General features: G+C 50.8%; 1 protein-coding gene across 1 annotated transcript in view; it reads right to left on the bottom strand.

The window, feature by feature from the left end:
- PLEKHG4B (pleckstrin homology and RhoGEF domain containing G4B) overlaps positions 1-22,753 on the bottom strand; it is a gene marked incomplete at its 5' end in the record, with an annotated part of 56,505 nt that overhangs the window by 4,508 nt on the left and 29,244 nt on the right. Inside the window, 11 exons of the mRNA XM_032594206.1 lie at positions 205-375; positions 1,564-1,794; positions 1,877-1,966; positions 3,699-3,951; positions 6,434-7,179; positions 10,614-10,752; positions 11,461-11,603; positions 12,236-12,334; positions 12,599-12,715; positions 14,687-14,773; positions 19,833-19,926. Of these exons, the coding sequence (XP_032450097.1) occupies positions 205-375; positions 1,564-1,794; positions 1,877-1,966; positions 3,699-3,951; positions 6,434-7,179; positions 10,614-10,752; positions 11,461-11,603; positions 12,236-12,334; positions 12,599-12,715; positions 14,687-14,773; positions 19,833-19,926 (2,170 nt within the window). The remainder of the gene's footprint in view (positions 1-204; positions 376-1,563; positions 1,795-1,876; positions 1,967-3,698; positions 3,952-6,433; positions 7,180-10,613; positions 10,753-11,460; positions 11,604-12,235; positions 12,335-12,598; positions 12,716-14,686; positions 14,774-19,832; positions 19,927-22,753) is intronic.

Genomic DNA, 22,753 nt, shown 5'->3' on the forward strand with positions numbered 1-22,753 from the left:
ACCGATTGAGGAGACTTTTTCCAGCCACTGAACCAGTACAGGGAACTATAAAGGACAAGCGTCTCCTTGCAGTTTTTGAAGGTCTGAGGCTTCGAAGCCCAGACACAGAATCACAGAAAACAACAGATAGCACACGTCCCTGCTCACACCCAGCAGACCAGGACCTGACACCCAGCGGCGTCCGGTGAGAGGCAGGCGTGTTACCTTGAAGGACTGTTTGTACATGTAGGTGTCGTAGCCTCCGTCCACCTTTTTGGTCTTGCTAAACAGGATGAGGTCTTCAAAGAGGAAGACGTGCCTCAGATACTTTTTCCTTCCACAGCAGACGATAAACTCGTCCTGGCATCTCAGCTGCCCCTGCTCCTTCAGATTTACCTGCAGATGGAACCAGCCTCCCTCAGGGACAGTGGGACCTGACCTGACCCCACCTCGGCCTCCGGAGAGGGGAGAGGGGCTAGAGGTGAAATTGATCACCAGTGGCCAGTGACTCAATCAATGAGTCCTATAATGAGGCCTCCATACAACCCCAAAGGACAGGCTTTGAGAGCTTACTGCTTGGTGAAGAGGTGAGATGCTCAGAGGGGGCACAGAAGCTCTGCACCCGTTTCCATGCACCTGGCCCTGTGCCTCTCTTCCATCTGGCTGTTCCTGAGTCGTGCCCTTTACGGTACACTGGTGAGGTCATAAGTACGCTGCTTCTCTGGGTTCTGACCTTTGCCACAGGAAGGGGAGCCCTTCACCTGTGGGGGTCTCATGCTATGTCCAGGCAGATGGTGTCAGCATTGAGTTGAATCATAGGACATCCAGCTGGTATCTGAGAATTGCTCGGATGCGTGGGGGAAAAACCCACACATTGTAACTGGTGCCAAACCCTCAGGGTCGGGGCTCCCGCTAGTCTGCGTGGCTGAAGAGGCAGGGCAGGACGCGGGCACGTCCCTAGCCAAGCCCACGCACAGGCCAGCTCACCTTGCAGGTGCCCAGCGTTGGCAGTGGGAGGGCATCCATATGGGCGGTGGCCTGGGGGCTGTGCTGCGTCATGGTGGCCAGAAGGGCCCGTGCTCAGATTACTGCTCATGAAACTCTCGGTGCTGTTTTCAAGCAGGGCACCCACATTTTCATTTTGTACTGGGGGTTCTGGGGCTGTCCCTCTGAATGCCAGACATAAGGGGCTCTGCCAGAGAAAGGGCTCCTCTTCTGCCTATGCTGGTCCTACCATGCTACTGTGGTGGGGTGGGGCATGGATGCCGGCCCTCAGCACTCCAGCAGAGAGGTTGGCAGCATGGGACGAGCCAACGTTGGCTTGCCCCAAGCCCGATGGCCCACATTTTCACGCGTCCAGTTGTCCTCAAGGAGCCCTAATAAACAGACGGCCTGCCATTCACACCCTGCAGCTGCTGCTCCAGTCACCTGGACGGGAAGCCGCTCTCTGCTCCCCTCACCCGCCAGCCCCTTGAGAGCGCTCAAGCTTCGGGAGACTTCCCCCAAGGAAAGCGCCTGTGTTCTGATACCAGGCCACATCTTTCCCGAAGTCCTGAGAGCCCGTCAGGGCCTCAGGGCACTCACATCACAGCCTCGGACCGCATCCATCGCCAACAGGTCGTTGCCGTGGCGCAGCTGGAAGCGGACGACACCCTCGGCAGCCCGGAGCTCGCCCAGCTCCTGCTCCCAGGCAGGGCAGCAGCTGGCCTCCCTGGCCAGGTCCTGGAGAAGCAGTGCGTACTTGCCCATACGCTGCACGGGCTTCAGCAGGTAGGAGGCCAAGTTCATCTTGTCTCCCAGCTCCCGCTGCTTGTCCTGCAAGGGCCAGGGTGAGAGGGTCAGCCCCCGGGCCGGGTGGGGGGCGGCGCGGCTCGCGGGGTGGGGGGGGGGGGGCGACCTTGAAGAAGGCGTTGCCGTGGCTGCAGAGCAGAGCATCTGACCGGGGCTTGTTCTTGCTGTAAAGCGCGTACATGCCAAACTGTTCCTCCTGCAAAAGGGGAGGGCACCATGCATCTGAGTCGGGGGCTGGGGTCAGAGTCTATGCCTCTCTCCTCACCCTCCGTGCTCAGTCCCCCTGTGGGCGTGACAGAAGGAGCCTCGGTGCTGCACTACAATCTTCTAGGCTTCCCAGCCTGCAGGGCCTGCTCGGCTCGGGGCCAGACTTCTAGAATCGGTCTTTACCATATAGGGTTTGGGGGAAGAGGGAGAGGGAGTCCTCATGAGGCTGGCCTGGGAAGGGGCATGGAGAGCCTTTGTTCATGTAATGGTCAAGAACCAAAGTTGTGTTAACCGGTAAAATTCTCACCGTTGTCAATAATATAAAACGACACGGAGTTCACCTTACGGCTAAAAGCACCTTCTTAGAAATAGCTGAATTAAAAATAGAACTATCCCACGACCCAGCAATTACACTGCTAGGTGTTTATCCGAAGGAAATGGGAGTGCGGGTGCGAAGGGGCACATGCGCCCCAACGTTTATGGCACCATTATCAACAGTAGCCAAAGTTATGGAAAGAGCCCAAATGTCACCTGACTGATGAATGGACAAAGAAGACATGGTATATCTACACAATGGAATGCTACTCAGCCATCAAAAAGAATGAAACCTTGCCATTTGCAACAACGTGGATGGAACTAGATGGTATTATGCTAAGTGAAATAAGTCAGTCACAGAAAGACAGATATATGATTTCACTCATATGTGGAATTTAAGAAACACACCGGATGAACACAGGGGAAGAGAAGGAAAAATAAGATAAAAAGAGAGGGAGGCAAACCATAAGAGGCTCTTAAATACAGAGAGGTATTTTGGAGATAGGTGGGTGGGGGATGGGCTAGGAGGGCGCTTATTGGGATGAGCACGGGGTGTCGTATGTAAGTGACGGGTAAGCAGGGTTTATTCCTGAAGCCAAGACATTCCTGAAGCCAAGACTACAAGGTATGCTAACTAACTTGAGCTTAAATTTTAAAACAAGATGCCACATGGGATTTCTTTCATCCTTGGACATTTCTGTTGTGGTAATTTACATAATAACGCTGAGGTCAGTGTCTCATCTGCCCACAACACAGATGCCACTAGGTCCCCAGTACCTAGAACACTACTTGGTAATTTGGGGAAAGCATTTTCTTTTCAGAGTGAATTAAGAATTTTATTAAAGACGCAGATAGGGAGACATCCCATATTCATTGCTGAGAAGACACTTATCAAGGAGAGAGCAGCCTTTCTCGAGTTAACGTGCACACTCCACGAACCTCTGTCAAAAGTCCGACTGGACTGGCTCAGAGCTCCCTGGGCTGGCCCGGGCTCCACCTGCAGGGGGACCAGGTGGGCTCCTAAGTACAGGAAGCAAGCTGATTGGGGGAGGTGCTGTTGGCCAATTACCTTAAGTGAGAAGTGGGGCTTTCGACAGAATTAGGGGTGATGATGCAGGTGAAGCCCCCAGTGTCATACGGTTTGGGGGAGCCAAGGGTGCCTTCAGGGGACACGGAGCAAAATATTCAGTATGATCAGACCCACAAGCGTCTTGTCTATTTTGGTCATCTGTTTATTGGCAGGTCTTACCTACTATTAGTGACACATTTCCTACGTCTGGTCTGCAGACAGATCCAAACGATCCGAAACACGGGCGTCACCAGACCCAGCCTCTCCAAGGGCGACCTGGGCTGATGGCACCTCGGTCTACCACACTGGTGTCAGCGCCCAGGAGGGAGGGACTCACGTGTCTCAGGAACCCGCGGCCCGCTGCCAAGGGGCAGGGCTGGCAGCGCTCCAGCTCTGCGAGGAAATGCTGGCGGTGGAAGTCATAGAGCTTCTCCAGGTTCCCAAAGATCATGCTGCGCTTCCCTCGAAGGTCCTGAGGCAGGTCTGTCCTTTCCATTTCTGGAAAATAGTTGTCGATGACATATCCTAAGGACCTGACATACTCCCTCTCTGTGGAAACCATCTCGGCCATTATGTGCTGCAGTCGGCTGCTGGAAGACAGAGAAGCAGGTGGCCACTCAGCTGTGCACGGGTCACAGCTTTACTCCAGGCCTCGAGAGACCCTTCGTCCGCGCTGTTGCTGCTTCACACAGAAACAGAATGCTCTGCAAACCCAGAGGAATAAACGTGACTATTCGTGGGCAGGAGAACCTTTGTGATTAAGTTTTCTGTTCAGCAACGAATGCTGTCAAGTGTGCTCTGTTCCCTGGAGCTGCTCCTTTGACGTGACGAATGAGATGAGAAAAACGGGCAGGGACGTGATTAGAAACAAACTGGTTGCACGAAACATTTCTGTATTATTGATCACGGCCTTTTGGGACAAAAGATCCTTTCGGAAAGTGAAAAGGAGAGATTCCCAGGCCCCCTAACTCCAACCCAGAGTTGTGAGGTTTCTCATTCACAGATGGCTTGATTCTGGCACCCTCTGCATGGAGAGCTCTGGGAGTAGGGAGATCTGAACACTGCATAGAAGGCTGTGGTGAAGATTCATGAGAAGAGGGTTTCTGATGCACACGGACTGCTAACCTACCAGAAGGGATTTCTGAAAACTCAGCTTTATGCTGCAGAGACGTCTGACCCAGAGGCCGAGGAGAAGCTGCTGGAGTAGAAGATGCGGAGCAGGTGGGCCCAGGACGGAGCAAAGGAGGGCAGCAGTGGGGAGGCTGTCTCTTCCCTGCCATGCAGAGGGTTCCCTGGGCTCCTGCTGGTGTGGTCCAAGCAGGGGCCATGTCTCTGCTGCACACAGCACTTCTGGAGGCACCGAGAAGAGCTGGTGAACTGGGAGCCCCACCCTGCTAGTAATGAGGCACAAAAGTCTTACCCCTGTTTGACAGCATTCTGCCAGCAACCTCCCTACATTACTCAATCTCGATAATACTAATGGGGGCCGGTAGATCTTTTTTTGCCATTACTTGTATTTACTTGTTGTTTTTTTTAAATGGAAAGCAATGAAAAGCAACCAATGATAGGAAAGACACCTGTGGTCAGAAATGCTGCCGAATGCACCCCATTTGCAGCTGGCGTGCTTGTTCCTTATCACACTCACATAACAGATTTACGAATACCTGTTGTTTCTCAGGGGGCAGCACGTGCTGGCTGCTTGGGAGCACGCAGACCTCGTGGTACTGCTGGGACATGTGGCCTGGAGGTGCCCCCAGCCAACCCAAGGCCCCAGTACCCACAGCACACCACCTGTCAACATTTGCCCAGTATAAGCACCCTTAAATACTCAGAAACAAAACTAGGACGGTCTGGGGGTTTGGAACAAGTTAATTCGAAATTGACTCTCTAGGAAATAATGGTTAGAAAGATGTGGGGAAATGGACCAAGTGACAGGAACTGTATCTGGACAACTGGCAGGAGGGCCAGGGTTTTCATGGGAGATAGGGTTAAATGTTCTCTCCTGCCCGAGGAGGAAGTGCTCCGTCTCTGGTGTGCCGTGGAATCTGCTACCGAACCTTGGGTTGGTGGGTCCGTGGATCATGTAAGGTGGAAGAGGGTACCTGTCCCCAGGGGCAAAGGCAGGATGGCTTCCCAAACCTGTTCCCTCCAGACCGAGGACGTCCACTGCAGGTGACCAGGGGGGCTCTCAGCGAGTGGAGGGCATTCTGTGCCTCTGAAAGCTTTCAGATGAGCTCAGGGGAGGTGGAGAGTGGTTCTTCCTGGAGCCTTCCCAGGGATTCCAACCCCCAGGGAAACCCACCTCACGTGCTCCCAAATGAAACCTTCCTGTTCCACCTAAGGTTCCTCCCTGAACTAGGTGCACTGTAACCGCCTGGAGTCTGAAACATAGAGGTGTGTTTTAGGAGAGTGTTTGGTGATCGTCTCAGGTCAGAGGTGTTCTCTGTATGAGGAGGAAACACGTCCACCAACCAAATGAGCAAGGAAGGCTAGGGCAGCCCACCTGTGGCCCACCCTGCTCACTATAAAAATGCACTAAGAACCCAAGGGGCAGGCCGTGGTGCCAGGTGAGAGTCACTACCCGTCCTTAGCATGGCGCACAGTTCTTGCCCACTTTTTAATCCTACCGTGAATAACAAGTATGTTTTTACAAACATCTTCTTAAACATTTAACAAGTTAATACAGACATCTCCATTCGGGCAATGGATAAAAGCACACACATACTTCTCACCTCAACGCTGAAAGGCTTTTTTTTTTTTTTAAAGTAATTCTTAAGGTAATTTCTTCATATTGTAGGTGTAATTTGCTTATTGTGATTTTCTATAATTGGCCTCAAATGATGAGAGCGGGTGGGCTACGAAATAGGAAGCAGTTTTCAATGACCGTTCTGAGCACAGGAGGTAAAAAACATCTTGCCTAAAATCGAACACAAGTGTGCTGCCTGGACAGGACAAGATGGGCCTGGAGAGATGTTTGTGGATTTACTATTTTGTGAAAGTGCATTTAGCGGCTTCAGCTCTCTGGCACCCCACTGACCGCGAGGCCCAAAGGCTGGAGGACGTTCACCTCACCTTCCTGCTTGCCTCCTCCTGTCCTCCTCGGATGGGTGGATCCTGGAGGGAGAGGACAGACTCCGGGTCCGAGTACCCAGGGGGCTCTCGGCATGTGGCCTCGGTGGGGGCTGCTTCTCTGAGGCCACAGTGCCGGTCACCTCCAGGCCCCTGATGAAAACCCCAGTGTGGCCTGGCCAGGGGGAGTCCCGGGGGCCACTGTCAAGCTGTGGAATCTCAAAGCTTTGTGTTTTCCTCATAATTTTCTTCAGGGGGTATTTCTTGGGGTGGGTTGTGGGTGTCTGGATGGGCTCGGAGGAGCAGGCAGGGCCGTTGTCTGGGGCCGGGTGCTCACCCTCCTGCCTGCAGAGAGCGGCTTGTTCAGGGAGGCCGGGCAGCAGCTGGGCACGCTCCCCAGTGTGGCCCTCCGGATCAGTGTGGGGGATCCAAGAAGGCTCACGGTGCCTCCTCTCAGCCCCCTGGGGAAGCTCGTGCTGCAGGGGGCTCGGGCTCAGAGGTGGGCCCCCAGGGTCGGGGGGAGCCCCAGAAAGGGCCCCTTGGAAGCAGAGTCGAGTCTGCTGGCTCTGCAGCCACAAGCTGCGCCATTGCGGCAGCGCCCGCCAGCTGCCCAGGCCTGCCTCCACCGCGCTCGCCCCGGGGAAACTCCACGCAGTCAGCTCTGCGGCCTCCTGGTGACAGCTCTTCGGATACTCAGTGACCGGCTCGGGACCCAGGTGTTCCAGACACTGCAGCATCCACCCATCCACCTACACAGCAAAGAGGGTGCTGGTCAGGGCAGTGGAGCACTGTCGGCCCCACCCAAACTCATGTAGCCGATGAGCAGCTCAAGTGAACCCAGGTCATGCTCCTGCTGCTCTCCAGGTTCTCCATAGCAAGCACCGGGGAGAGCCAGATGGTCAGAACAAGAGGAAGACCTCTCTGCCCACAGAGGCAGCTGCTAGCCAGACTCGGCCCAAGAGTAGGCAAGATGATTTTGTGCATGAGCTCAAAGGGGTCTGAATCCTCCACAGTCCCCACGAGCAGCAGGTGGGGTTGTCCCAGGGCCCCGGGATGCCACACTTCTGACGGGTGTGAGAGGCCGTGGCAGTGGGAGGGACAGAGTTCCTACCCCTGCCCTGGCCTTCCCTGACCACTTGGATCCCACTCAAGGAGCTGTGCTCCTGAGGGCTCTGGCCCCGGCAGCCCTAACAGCCAGGCAATTCTGGGGTGCTGGTGAATTTTCAGCCATGGGCTGTGTTGCAGCGACTGTTTGGGGGTCTCTGGCAATAAGTAGACTTTTATAGCTGAGCCGGTAAGTGGAGAAAAGTTCACATGTTCGTTCTGCCTCTCTGCCTGGTACAGTAAATAAACTCCTCACATGGTGGTTGAGAGCCTGGGGTGCAGTGCTGGGGCATGCTGGCCAGCTGTCTCAGAGCTTGACCCACTCAGGCCTGCAGGGGACGGTGCTCACTAAATGTCCACAGCACATGCAGATTCCCTGGAGGTGATTCCGCTGGGCTTCTCACGGCCTCATAGAAGTCAGAGAGGCGGGCCCCCCGGCCAGCTCCCCCTCCCTCTGCTCAGCCCAGCTGGACACGGTGCGCAGCCACCTTCTCAAGTCCAGGGTCGCTTTCCCTGTGCCTTGGGAGCTGTTCTCTACCAGCTGCAATATTTCTGACAATACTGCAGTCGTCCAAGGAGCAAACTACCAGCATGAGCCTGGTGCTTACTCTGCTTTTGCGTGTGTGTCCTCTGTTGTGTGCATGCCAGCAGCCTGTTGTGGAAGGTCTAGTACCCCCCCTGCTGCTGCTGCGTGTTCTCAAGACAGAGCAGCTCCACGAGGCCAGGAATTTCTCTCCTTTTTCAAACCACAATTTGATCTACGTAGGAAAAACAAGGCTTTATTTTTAACCATGTGAAGGAGTCCAGCTCTGTGATCGTGGGGACACAGGAAGCAGCAGATGCCACTCAGGCACTGGCTCACCTGGTTCCGACAGCCCGCACAACCCATCCTGATGCACACAAGCGGTGCACCTTGAATAAATCAGAAGCAGCTGCATAGCAACGGAGGCCACGCCACAAGATCTGTGACCCCTGCTTTTACACACACGCTCCCTTCAGTCTGTGGATGGGAATCGACATGCTCCGGTTGAAGAGGGTTGACCACAAGTCTCCATGGCTCAGATTTGTAACTTTTTCATGGTTTATAAATGGAAATTAAGATCCACTGAAAAATAGATCCAGGGGTGCCTGGGTGGCTCAGTCAGTTAAGCACCATCTCAGGCGCAGGTCATGATCTCATGGTCTGTGCTGACAGCTCAGAGCCTGGAGCCTGCTTCCGATTCTATGTTTCCCTCCCTCTCTCTCTGCCCCTCCCCTGCTCATACTCTGTCTCTCTTTCTCTCTCAAAAATAAACATTAAAAAAAGAAAAAGGAAATGTTCTTTTAAAAAAAAGAAAGAAAAAAAGATCCAGAACTTTCCATTTTTAAACTTGTTACTACGCAAAAAAAAGAAATCCTCTTTAAAAAGAAAGAAAGAAAAAAGGATCCAGAACTTTCCGTTTTTAAACTTGTTACTATGCAAAAAAAAAAAAATCTTCTTAAAAAAAAAAGAAAAAGGACCAGAACGTTCTGTTTTTAAACTTGTTACTATGCAAAAAACAGAAATCTTTTTTAAAAGAGAAAGAAAGATAAAAAGATCCAGAACTTTCCATTTTTAAACTTGTTACTATGCAAAAAAAAAAAAAAAAAATCTTCTTTAAAAAAAAGAAAGAAAGAAAAATGAATCCAGAACTTTCGGTTTTGAAACTTGTTACTATGCTAACCATACCCTAGAATCCTCTTCAGGCTGGAGGCAGTAGGACCCTGAGGGGCTGCCTGTGGGAGCCGGAGGGGCTGACGGTGGCCCTGCCTGCACCACACAGCATGCCGTGGCAAGATCACTCATGAACAGTGAACACGTTGGGGGTTAAGACTTTATTTTCATGCATGTTCTCATTAGATAGCAATGCCAAGGACACCTGGTTGTTAGGGGCCCAAGAAGAGGTTTTCACCAACGTGGTGATGGGCTGGATCCAAGGCCACATAACCGTACTTAGTGACAATGATGCACATGCAGAGAAGAGAGATCAGCACACACTCTTTGTGGACAGAGTCATATAGAAAAATGTCCAATCTGGGTTTTTACAAACACAAGCAGCATGAGAGGCCCTGGGCAGAAGAGTGGGAAATGATCAATGGAGCGGAGGCCCCTCAGGGACGGGATCCCACCTCCAACCTCATGAAAAATATTCTGGTTGGATGGAAGATGTAATTGGGAAAATTCAAACCATGAAAGTCTTATGATGGACTATATTAGTCATTCTGTGACCTTAAGGTAGCAAAAGCCATTTCAATCACAAGCAAAGTTGAGGGACAATGACAAGCTGGGGAAAACATCTGCCACATAATCGGAGGCTCAGGTGGTGAGTAATAGCTAGTAGTAAAACTTCTGACCTGCAGGAATTGGCCAGTGCAGGGAAAAGCCATTTGTTAGAGAATAAATAAAAATAACAATAAACAGATGAAGAAAGAGTTCACCTCTAGCATAAAAAACCCAAACGCAAACAAGGAGGAGGTACTTCTTTTCACTTCAGTGAGGAAGGGGGGCTCCAGGCTGCTGCTGAGAATCTAAATTGGGCAGGCTGTTTGCAGGACCATTTGGCAAATGTGTACAAACCTCACACACTGTGGGCCCTGACCCAGCCGTCTCAAGCCTAGGGACCTGTCCATAGCAAACGATCACGAAGTGTGAAAATGCAGTCACTGATGTGTATAAGAGGAGAGCCGGAGCCACAGGAGGCCTCCACATGCCACTGTGCTTGCTGGGGGTTCAGCCTGGGGATGCCCTGCCAGTGGCCATCCCCCCAACCCTAACTGCCCCAAAGGGACACATGGGCCTCCAGCCATTCTTGGCCTTGCCTTACACTGACCGCTGGCTGTGCGTGGGCTCCTGTGTCACATTCACTTACATGGAAAGAGCGGTTGATAAAAGCATAAGGATTTAAGCAAGAATGTGTGCAGGCTTCCGAAAAGCTTTTACATGCATATGTACACGGAGAAAAGTCCGGATTATAACACACTGCACGTTAACATCGGTTATTTCAGTTGCAGGGTTTCAAAATGTTTTTCTCTCTTGGTTCCTCTGACTGAAAGCACTTACCTGCCCTTGTCCCTCCTGGAGCACCCTCGCTTCCCGTAGCCTCTCCAGCTCCTGCAGACACCTGTTGGAGGCAAGGACCACCTTGTGGACCTCTTCGTCTACTTGATCGTACAGCCTGGAGGCAACCTCGATGGCATCCCTGGAAGAGAGAGTGTCAGAGAGCAACCCGCGACCACTAGTTGTTCACAGGCAATCACCCAGCGAACGTGCTGTTGGTGACAACCTACAGCTGTGCTGACAGCTCAGAGCCTGGAGCCTGCTTCAGAATCTGTGTCCTCCTCGCTCCCTGCCCCTCCTCCGCTTGTGTTCTGTCTCTCTCTGTCTCTCAAAATTAAATAAACATTAAAAAAAAGAAATCTTTAAAAAAAAAACGAAAAATGGATCCAGAATTTTCAGTTTTGAAACTTGTTACTATGCTAAACATACCCCAAGTTAAAGAGTCACAACCGCCCTCTTTGCATCCCTCACATCTGACACAAACAGAATGCCCCAAGGAGGTCCACAGCCACAGCAGGAACAGGGACGAGCCCAGGAGCCACGAGTGCAGGTGCCTCCGAGGTGGTAGGGGTAGGGAAAAGTGAGCGAGTGGCACCCCAGGACGGAGTCAGAGAAGCATTCGGTCAGGACTTCTGACTGCTGAATCTCTGAATCCCATTATGATGAGTTTTGCCCTCCACTTGAGCATTCCAAGGAACCTGCTACTTTTTCCTTAGAGGATACAAGTGTAGACAGGCTCCCGTCCATAGAGTGCCTGCCAGAAGGAAGGAAGTTTGAACAGCTGGGAGACGCTGCGTGTGGCAGGGACAGGCGTCACCCCTGGGACGCGCTGCCCCAGCATGACACTCACCGGCAGTCTTGGCCGGCACCGTGCTGCTCCCTCCTCAGCCGCGCCAGCACAGTGCCACCCTCCAAGCGGAGGGCGACCAGCAGTGCGTCTTCCAGCACACATTTCATTGTCTCCTTGTGCTGGCTGATTAGGTCTGTGACCTCCTGCACGGGGTGGGAGAAGCATACATAGAACCGCCTCCTCCATGAGGAGTGTTGGAGTGTGACCCGCACTCCCGTGTTTATCAGTCAAGCTGAAAGCAGGGCGGGCTGGCCGTGCCCACACTTGACACCCGCCCCAGCAGGAAGGCAGCGGAGTCCCAGATGCTCTCACCCAAGGATGGGTGAAACTTGGGGCAGGAGAAAGGAGGGAAGCTTGAAACTTGGCAGCAGGAGAGCCTGGCATTTGGACAGCGATGCACAGACCTCACCCACACACCCTGGAAACCCCAAGGCATCTCAGCCCCAGGTGTCTGGGCTGTTGAGGTCCTTCTGGACAGTCCACTTCTGTGTCCCAGTAGCAATCACTCAGGTCTCGGCGGCACACCAACAAATATAGTGGTGTTGTTTCTCTTCTGGGCATGGTGGGATTTTTTTGGTCACAATGGGGAGGAAGTGGGTTTTTTGGAAGTCTTTTGCTAAGTGAAAGGGATTTGCAAATCAAAAAGGGTTTGAAAATCTCTGCTAAGAATGGTGGGTTTGGCTAAGCCTCTATGTTCCCACCTGCCTACCTGTGAAATAAAATAAAATGATAAAATAAAATAAAATAAAACAAAACAAAATACATGAGAACCTACCTGTGCTGTGCTTAGAGTCCTGTGGGTGTTTAGGGATCGGACTGAATTTTGCAGGAAAACAATGGCATCCTCACAGTTTGTGGTAAAGGGCTCCAGCTTCTACCGTGGCGGTAGAGGTAAGAGACGATAATACAGTTAGTGCCCACAGATGCACCGGGGTGCAGCACCCTCCCCACCCAGGGTTGGACTTCAGTGGCACTCCCAAGCCTGCCACAGTGTGGCTGTCCAACAGCCTGTGAATGGCAGCTGTGACAGGCGTGACACTCAGGGTGGGGACACCTGCTTCAGGTGTGAGTAAAAATATCTGCATGAGGAGAAGTCCTAGGACACTGGCAGGTACAGTGGCTGTAAGTTGCACCTTACCCTACGGAAGCAGATCCAGTCACTGTGGCTGTAGGGGAAAGAGCCATCGAGGTCTGCGGTCAGCTGGGAGCTGTCAACAAGTTTGTGCAAGGCCTTCAGGGAGCCCACCACCTCACACTGCCAAGGAGAAGTGTTTATTGGTTATGGCCACAGAGGCATCCATCGGAAAGACCACTGCGATGGCTCACTCCTGGGAGAACTACCACCAAGAGGGCTGAGAGGCAGGTTTAGGATCCAGTGACTCTACCTTGCTGGTGGCATTAATGGGCTGCATGTGGTTGGGCATAGGAATGAAGGTGTGGAGAATGAAAGGAAACGGCAGAAAAGAGAGTGACAGAAACCTTCCAACTAAGACCAAAAAATGGAAAAATCGAAAAGAAAGAGAGGGCAAGATAACAGGGGAGATGGGAATGGGCAAGAGGAGGAAGGGATGGTGAGGAATCAGAGATGCGTCATTCTGAGAGGGCAGAGTTGGCCCTTCCCAGATGACTCCAGACAAAGTATAAGAACCACTGGAAAGCTCCGGAGGGTGAACAAAGCCAGACTTAGTGAGCAAGGCAACTGAAACGTGGATGAAGGGATCAGTGTGGGGTGAGCTCCCTGTTTGCATGGCTCTGGCCTGAAGGTGGGATGCCAACACATTGAGACTGGATTGACTAAGGCTCTGATAGAAAACAGGCATCTTCCTGGCCTGAAGATCCAGAAAATAGAGCTAGGGAGGAATGTGGACATTGAGTCCCACAAGGTGGAAAGCCAGGGAAAGGGAGCTCCAGTCATATGTAAACCCTACCCAGGACTCTGGCTGACCCTGAACCAAGTATGCATGGGAAAGACTCTGGGCAGCTGAAGGCAAAAAGAAATGAGCTGGACCTACACAGGGGGCAGTTTTCAGTTCAAGTGCAACCAAGTTAACAGCATGCTAAAGGTTTGTAATAGAATCCAGAGTCAGTATATTGAACAATACTCAATAGAATATTCACATGTCCAGAATACAACACAAAATTACTGGACGTATGAAGAAGCAGAAAAAATGTGACTTGTTCTCAAGGGCAATGACAATCAACAGAGGTCAACTCAGAAAAGACCTGGATGTTAGAATTATTAAAGAAGGACTTTAAAGTAGCAATTATGACTATACTCAATGGTATAAAGGAAAAATGCTTGCAATTAATGAGAGGATAGGAAATCTTAGCCGAGACAGAGAAAATGTATTTTAAAACCTACCAGAAATTTTATAGCTGAAAAATACAATATCTGAACTAAAAATTCATTGGATGGGCTTAACAACTGAATGGAGGTGAATAGAGTATGGAGTTAGTGACCTTGAAGACAGATCAACAGAAACAATCTGATCTGAAGAAGAGAGAAAAAAAATTGGGGGAAAAAAAGATTCTCAAAAACCTATGGGGCAATATCAGTATGTGTAATTGAAATCCTAGAGCAAGAGGAGAGAATGAGGCAGAAAAAAACATTTCAAGAAATAATGAAAACTTCCTAAATTTGGTGATAGACATAAATTTAAAAATTCAAGTTTACCCAACCTAACAGGGTAAATATGAAGAAAACCATGCCTAATCACATTATAGTCAATTTTCTGAAAAGAAAGAGAAAATCTTGGAAGTAACCAAAGGAAAATGACACATACTCTATAGATGAACAATTATTTGAATTCCAACAAGCTTTTCATCAGAAACTATGGAGGCCGGAAGACAACAGAACGACACCTGTAAAGTGCTGGAAAAACAAACAAAAAACTACTGTCAGGCCAGAATCCCATACCTAGCAAAAAACCCTTCAAGGCATAATAAAGAGTTTTTAGATAAAAGAGAAAGAAGCAAGAAGAAAGAAGAGGGAAAACAAATGAGGTGGATAAGAAAAAATTAGATTTTCACAAGTTTTCTGATATTTTGCTCTGTACGGCTCCTGCAAATAATTAGGGAATCACAGATGGGTTTTCAGGCTCTTATATGGATGCAGTCACAACTTACATGAAGCTTCCCATTTGTTTTATCTCATGTAGGTACTGTAATATTTACTTGTATGCATCACTCAGAGTCATATCTAATGCTGAGGGTCTGAAACTATTACCTGAATTATTCCATCCTTGTCAGGCCTAAATGCTGATTCTTTATTCATCAAGAACACAATACTATGAATTATGGGAGGAGCTGTGTTCTGAAATAAGAAAGAAATACTGATTAGCTTTGTAATTTTTTACTTCATTGAGTTTATAGAGTTGTCTAGGTTAGGTGGGTACTATTTCTTCCTTGGTACCTAGAATGCATAATATGTAATTGTGCCTTAAATGTAAGTTACTTGCTCTTATGAATTTTTAATGTAATCAAGTTTATTGGTTGTAATTTACATATAATAAAATTCACCCTTTTAATGTAGAGTTCTCTGAATTTCGATATAACTTATAGTCACGTAACTACCACCACAGTCAAGATACACAACAGTTTAGCGTCCCCCAAATTACCTTATCTCCTTTGTTGAGCCCACCAACCTCTGGCAGCTACTGATCTGTTTTCTATTTCAATAAGTTTGTCTTTTTAGGATATCAAATACGTAGATTCATATAGTGTTGACTTCTTTCACTTACCACAATGCATCTGAGATGCATCCGTGCTGTAGATGTCAGTAGTTCATTTCTTTCTACCGCGTAGTAGTATTCCATAGCATGCATTCACCCATTCACCAGCTGGAGGACATGTGGGTTATTTCCAGTTTGTGGCAATCATAAATAAAGCTACTATAAACTCCATGTGACCGTGAGTTTTCATTCCTCTTGGTAAATATCTAGCAGTAGGATTGTTGGGTCATATGATAAATGCATGTCTAACTTCTGAAGAAACCAGAGTGTCTGTGCCATTTTGCATTTCCATGAGCAATGCCAAGCCCTTGCTATTGCCAAGTTTTGTTGTGTGTGTGTGTGTGTGTGTGTGTGTGTGTGTTACCTCATTCTGGTTTTAAGTTGCATTTCTCCAATGACTGCTGATGTTGAACACATTTGTATGTGCTTATTTCCCATTCGTATGTCTTCTTTGGTGAAGTGTGTTCAAATCTTTGCCTTTATTTCATTGGGTTGTTTGTCTTATTACTGGGTTTGGAGATTTTGTATATTCCAGATATATACAGATCAGAACTTTATCAGATCTGTTTTGCATTTTCTCCTGCCTCGCGGCTTGCATTTTCATTTTAGTAATGGTGACTTTTGAGGAAAAGTTTTCCATTTTGATGAAGTCCAACTTACCCTGTTTTTCTTTTAGGATCATGGTGTTGTCGTAGCTAAGAAATCTTTACCCGACCAAGGACACGAAGATTTTCTCCTGTTTCCTTCTGATGCTTTTGTAGTCTTAGATTGTACATGAAGACCTATGAGCCACGTGTAGTTTTTTTATATTGTATGAGGTATGTGTTGAGGATTTTTGCTTCTTTTGCATAGAGATGTCCAATTCTCCCAACCTTACTTGTTTTTTTTTTTTGATGTGTTTATGACTTTAAACAAATCTTTCCCGTTTCTGTTTGCCAGATTGTATTGAGGCCAGATTGTTCAGCAATGAAATTCTTTTATGTACATAGTGCTCCTTCACTCATATTCCCCAAAGCTTTACTTTTTAATAGTTTCTCATAGTGATAAACAGAGTTTACACTTTTTGTAATCTCCGATTTTGATCCGCTATTTTGACTGGATAGGCCTCAGAAATTACTGATATTTTTTATTTGTATCAAATTCATCTTATATATTTACATTTTTATGTGACTTCTTGTGGATGACATTCCATAAATATTTGTTGAGTGAATAAGCCATAGAAAAACCCATAGAAAAATATTCTTGCTTTTTTATTTCATGGTCATATTCTATTTCTCTCACGCAGTTTAGCTACAATTTTCAGTTATAAGGAATGAAAACTACAAACAGTTTTGCAAAGTGTTTTATATTTCTCATATATAACTCTTTGAGTGAATTTTTACTATTAGGATTTGTCGCTATTGCCAAGAAGTGAGAACACAATTAGTGCCTTAGGACAATTGTCGGTATCAGTTTGCAGAAGTTGTGCTGTGGATGGGGCAGGAATCAGCAATTGTTAGCATTTTCTTCTACCAAGAAAAGAAGAAATCATCAGTTACTTTTTGAAATGGAAAGCTTCTGATGGTATTTGAACTTTAATAATTAAAAGAAAGCTGAAGTATAGTTTCTTGAGGTAGCTCCTGTGAGAAAATTTAACCACTTCTGTATATAACTCAGAAATGAAATTGAAAATGGAAGCATAACCCTCAAACTCGAGCTTGTGTTCATGCCTCTCCCTCGGAGAACAAACCCTGCTGTTGAGCCAAAGCCAGGGGGCTGGGAGGCCGACACCTGCCACAACGGGAAGCCTCCAGGCCTCAGGGCAGTCCAGATGCCAGCATCCAGGCAACGGAAGAGAAGTTGATTTCCTGAAGTTCCCTACAAGATTTGCTTCTGATAAAAAGTTACAGATGCAGCAGAAGTTTCTCCAGGTTTGCTTTGGGAGAACTGTGGGTGGAGGGGGCCATCTTACTCGGGGCTCATTGTCCCGCTGTGGGACCCAAGTGGCACAGGACTTAAGGGAAGTCTGAACAAACAGAAGCGTCGGGAAGGGGTGTGTTTACAAAGAGAAAAGGTAAGCGGTTCTGGTCGACAGCTGAAGGGCTCTAGGCCTACACGCGGGCCCTGCCTGGGTCTCACGCACAGCAGAACAAGCGGACGCTAAGCCTGTGCGTCGGCAGGGAGGGCTCAGCCATCTCTGTTTGAGACCAGACGCTTAAGTTGCAAGTTTTTATCGGGTGCCAAAGCAGCAGAACCGCCACAGTCCCGACTTCAGGAAATGCCCGCAGACGCTGCAGACTTGCGTCAGCATCTTCCTGGTCACGCAGCCCCGCTGTGCTCCAGGTCCCACACGCATCATGCGTATGACACAGCACGGCGAGGCGGCTGCGTGCGCAGCGTTCTTCCTAGGACTCGAGTAACCTCTCACAAAGTCAGTGCCATGCTGGGCGCGGCACAGGGACGTCCTGCGGGAGCGGAAATGGTGATACTGATCCCTCCGTACCAGCCCCACCCTGGGCACAGGGCCTCACGGTGCACCTGCCCGGGTGTGTGCCCACGATCCTGCCCTGGAATCTGTACCTCGTCTCTCAATACCGGTCCGGGAATGAATGACAAGGCGCTATCAGAGTTCCCTGAGTCCCTTGCTGTGAAAGGTGCCCCAGCACAGCCCCCGCCGGCCTCACAGGGCTCTGGCCACAGGGTTCAGACTCACCCCGCACGTGCCCCCCTCCCCCCCACCCCCCCAGCCGGCGAAGAGCCAGAGGCTCCATCACCACCAGCTGGCCTGGGAGGGTGCTGTCCTGGGCCTGGCGGCAAGTTGCTGCTGGATGCCAGGCTTCCCCTGCAAACAAGTTTCAAGCCCTCCTCATCAAAAGCCGCCTCCAGGCAGTAAGGACAAAAGTGACCCGGATGAGCGGGGCTGGAAAAGGTCCGAGGAGGAGGAGGAGCCCGGGGACCCGGCATATGAGAAGCAGGACCCCTTCCCCACGGCCACCCCGGGGGCTGAGGGTGGAGGGCACTCTGAGGAGACAGCGCGGGCGGCAGGCAGGCGGAGGCCGAGAGACGCTCCCTCACGCTCCGGCTGGACTCCACTGGCCGACTGGGCGCCCCCACACCCCCTCATCAGGACGGTGAGCTGTTCCCACCAGCACAGGAAGCAGACAGACGCTTTCTAGGAATCCGGTCACAACTTCCGGTTGCAGCTTCAAACTCAGGTCAGCCACAGTGACATTTTAGCTTGGTTTTGAAGGCAAAACCAAAGGAAAGTTGTTTTTCTCCCCTGCTTTCACAAGTTGCAACGTATAGGGTGCTGAGGTGATTAACTGGTGTGAGGCATTCGCTCCTGAGGAGGGTGCGTCTCAGACACACATAAAGCACACCCTACTGTCCACTCTGGTTGCCACGCCCAGGCCTCCAGATTAACACCTTCTTTCTGCAAAATCACAGGACGCCTGGGAAACCCTGTAGTCACCAACACGGCTGTTCGTCCTTTCAGCAGACCTTCCCTCAAAATGTTCGAAAGTGGACATTCCCCTAACTTCCCAGAAGACTTCCAGCAACTTCTCAGTCTTTGTCGGTATACAAAATTGCACGTGGTTAAAAAAAACCAAAACAGAACCTCAAAGGGATTTCAAAGCCTTGAGCAGAATATGAGCATCAAATTGGATTATATCCTGGATTCTGATTTTTGAGCCGAACAGTTGGTTGAAAGCAGGGGAAATGAGCAACAGGGATTATGTGCTTCCAAAGTGCTTCGTGGAAACTGAATTTTAGCACGTCAAACCTGTCACTCCGCGTTAGAGCTGCTGACTTGGGCTTTGAAGGTAGGCACTGTGCACCCTTCTGCTGAGAGCCCGCTTCTCCCACTGAAATGCAGTGAGCTCTGTTCTGAGAGCCAGCTCTTGCCCTGACCTGCACCTCTGGGTCGGCTGTTTCTTCCTCGGGAATTTGCTACTTCACTCGTGCATGCGACAGGGGTTGCACCACCGCCAGCACCCTGACCAGGCACGTCCTCTGCTGCTAACCTTCCCCGCTGCCGCGCTCCCACCTAGGCCTGGCCTCCCCCAGCCCCTGCTCCACGCATAGTCGGCCTGCCTGCCCGGGGCTCTTCTCTCCTTTCCCCACACACTGCTCTCTAGCTGACCCCGTGCACTTCCAGATGTGCCCCATCCTCTACCATGGAGTCTTTCCCAGGAAGAACTTCCATTTGACGTCCCCAGACTCAGGAATCTGGATAGAGCGGTGACCCGAGTCTGGCAGCGTTAGCAGAGTCCCAACAGAGAGAACAGCTCTTAACTGAGGGAGAAGGTGGGACCCCAGACCCCAGCACAGTGCTTTGCACATGACGCCGGATAGGAGCTGCTGTGGAGGGAAGGGGTCATGCCTGCATGGGCCGGTCCTGGCTGGTCCTCTTTTAAGGTCTGCAGTGGTAACCCCAGGAGGTGGGCAGGAAACTCCTACCTGGTAACTGCCCGACCTCGAGGGGCACACTGTTGATGGATACAGGAGTGGGCTCTTGGCTGCTTTCGGTGTCTACACTCAGGACGCTCACCTCATCCTGAGATTCATACTCAGCTGCTCCTGGGTCATGAAGGCGCCCCTTGTGGCCCACACAGCCTTGAGATGCTAAGCCCCCCAAGGACAGGAGTTGCCCTGACTCACCTGAAGTCCTGCCAGGGCCCGGGAGAGAGCAGGCGTGGCCGGACCCTTGCGAGCGTCCACCAGAATGACCAGCCCCAGCTCCCGCACCTCCTTCCTGGAGAGAGAAAGACCGTGTTAACCACTGCAGGTGAAATCTCTTCCAAAATGAGCTTCTTCATCTCTCAGGAAGATACATCCTTGCCTAGATGCCCCTGGTTCTACAAGTTTGAGATTCTTGACACATGTCTATACTTTCTGAGGAATCAAGATGCTTGCTGGGTGGAGAAAGGGCAGTGGAGCCCATTGTGGTGGGTCAGTCCTGTCCGATAGCCTCTCCAGGCAAGTGGAGCTGGCCGCACGTTTGCATCTCCTGGGGTTGCTTTCTCTCCCCACCACCCTCCCCCAGAGCTTTGATTGTTTGTTCAGGCTTTAATACGACATGGAATTCACTCTGATGGCGTGAACAAGGACCAGGCTGTTCTCAAGACCAGTCATTTGGCTCATCACATTTTCAGAGCTAAAGGGGGACAGCAGAACATCCTCTAAAGCTGAAAATACTGCCAGGTGCTTTTCACAACCCCACTTAAAAGCTCTGGGGTGCCTGGGAGGCTCAGTTGGTTGAGTGTCTGACTATTGACTTTGGTTAGGTCATTATCCCAAGGTTGTGGGATTGAGCCCCACATCGGGCTCAATGCTGAGCACGGAGCTTAAGATCCCCTCTGCCTCCCTTCTCACCCTGCTCGTACACTTTTTCTCTAAAACAAAACAAAAACAAAAAAGGGGACACCTGGGTGGCTCAGTTGGTTAAGTGTTGACTGCAACTCAGGTCATGATCTCCTGGTTTGTGGGTTCGAGCCCCACGTCGGGCTCTGTGCTGACAGCTCAGAGCCTGGGGCCTGCTTCGGATTCTTGTCTCTCTCTCTCTCTCTGCCCCTCCCCCACTTGTGCTCTGTCTCTCTCAAAAATAAACATTAAATTTTTTTTAAGTTTAAAAAAATGCTCTTTCCCCACTGTGATGATGGTAAGCTTTAGTTATTTTTTAAAAGTTTATTTATTTATTTTGAGGGGGGGGTGGGCAGAGAGAGAGGGAGAGAGAGAATCCCAAGCAGGCTCCATGCTGTCAGCACAGAGCCCGACACGGGGCTTGATCTCACAAGCCATGAGATCATGACCTGAGCTGAAATCAAGGGTTGGACGCTTAACTGACTGAGCCACCCAGGCGCCCCTAAACTTCAGATCTAAATAGGACAAAACAATAGGCTAGGGCTAGGCGATGTATCTATTCCCAAAGTTTCTGTTCCTTGGCAAGCTTCTCCAGCCCCACCTTCCAGGATCACTAATATTCTACCTCAGCCGTATGTGTGGGTGCTGGTCTGAGACAGCATGCTCACTCCGGCCCGCTCACACAAAGCTGTTCGAACTGCACATCACAGCAAAGCCATGTCCTGGCCAAAAGGGCGAGTGCGCCCCACAGTCAGGGTGTGTTCAATTTCGGCGTGGCTGCTAAAGAATACTTCTGAAGGGGGTGCTTTTCGGGGAAGCGAGTGTACTGAGGCCAGAGTAGAGAGTGGTGTTCCGGCATCAAAGCCGGATTCAGGAAAGACAAGCTGGGAGAACACCCCCATCTCAGCGCCCCCCTCAGCCTGCCAGCTTAGCGCCCAGGCCTCCTCTGCTGCAGAAACCACGTTGCCTCCTGGTGGCTGGAGCACTGGAGTCTACGTCTCTGGGAGCGGTCCCGGCAGTGCTGTCAGGAGCCGGGCAGGACGCCCACTTCCACTTCCGGTGTCCCTCCTGGCCCCCAGTGGCCTCCCTCTTCTGACACCCCCACCCCGCTCTCTCTTCATCCCTGAAGTCTCCCGTGGTGCCTGCATCTGCGTCCCAAAGTCTGCTTCTGGCCTCAGAGGCAGGACCAGGTCTTGCCGCCACCACACAGGCTTGCTCAGCGTGGGAACTTACCCCTGCAGGCTCCAGACCACACGCTCTCCTCCACCCATCTCATCCACTTGGCAGCTTTGCTGAAGGGGAGGCCGCTGAGGGGACAAGCCAGCCCTTCCCTGGGGGCTGCTTCCTGGGTTCGAGGACTGCTGGGTCCTCCACTGGCTGGGAGGGACCCACTGACTCGTTCCCGTGTAAACACCAGTTCGGGATCAGAAGGGGGGGAATGCCCCCAGACCACCCAGAGTGAACCCCCACACAAAACTTGCTTCTCTCTCTGCCCGCCTCCTGTGGTAGATGGAGCTGGCTGGCTTCACTGCTCCGCCCCCTGCCTCACGCTCGTGCACAGGCAGCCTGCAGCCGCCCCCAGCCTGGCTCCCCTGGGGCCCCTGGCAATGTGCGGACCTGCCCTAGACACCCTGGGTCTGCATTTCTGCGGACTGCGTTCCTGCGCCACCCTGGCCTCTCCATCTGCAGCACGCTGGGTAAGTGTGGCCTTCATGCCAGGGGCACAGGCTGCCCACATGGAGTCTTCAGTCCCCACTCCTGCCTCCTGCTCAGAAAGTGACCAGCTGCTCTGGGGCTTTGTGTATGTTCTTCCTTCTGCTCAGAATGTCCTTCCCTTTTGTCTGCAGACACTCGCCATGCTCAAGGACACAGACATGTCGGGAAGTCCCCACCCCCGGCTGAGGCTGCAGCTCCCTCCCAGCACTGTGGGCTTGTCTTATGTCGGGAGACACGACAGTTTGGGTTCGTTCACATGAGTGTCTCCTAGAGGGTAAGACCCATATCCTGTCCTCTTTTGTATTCCCAAGTAAGTGGTAGATGGATGGACGGATGGGTGGATTCCTCCATTGCACAGGACGTTAGATGGATGACAGCCAAGATCCACTCTAATTTTAAGATTCTGTGTATCTAAGAGTTTGATGGAAGTCTATCCACAAGGCACGCTCACCCTATAACTCAGCTGCCATAGCAGTTGACCACACACTGCTGGGCACTCTTCC

Source organism: Lynx canadensis, chromosome A1, assembly GCF_007474595.2.
Source record: "Lynx canadensis isolate LIC74 chromosome A1, mLynCan4.pri.v2, whole genome shotgun sequence".
Classification (NCBI taxonomy): domain Eukaryota; kingdom Metazoa; phylum Chordata; class Mammalia; order Carnivora; family Felidae; genus Lynx; species Lynx canadensis.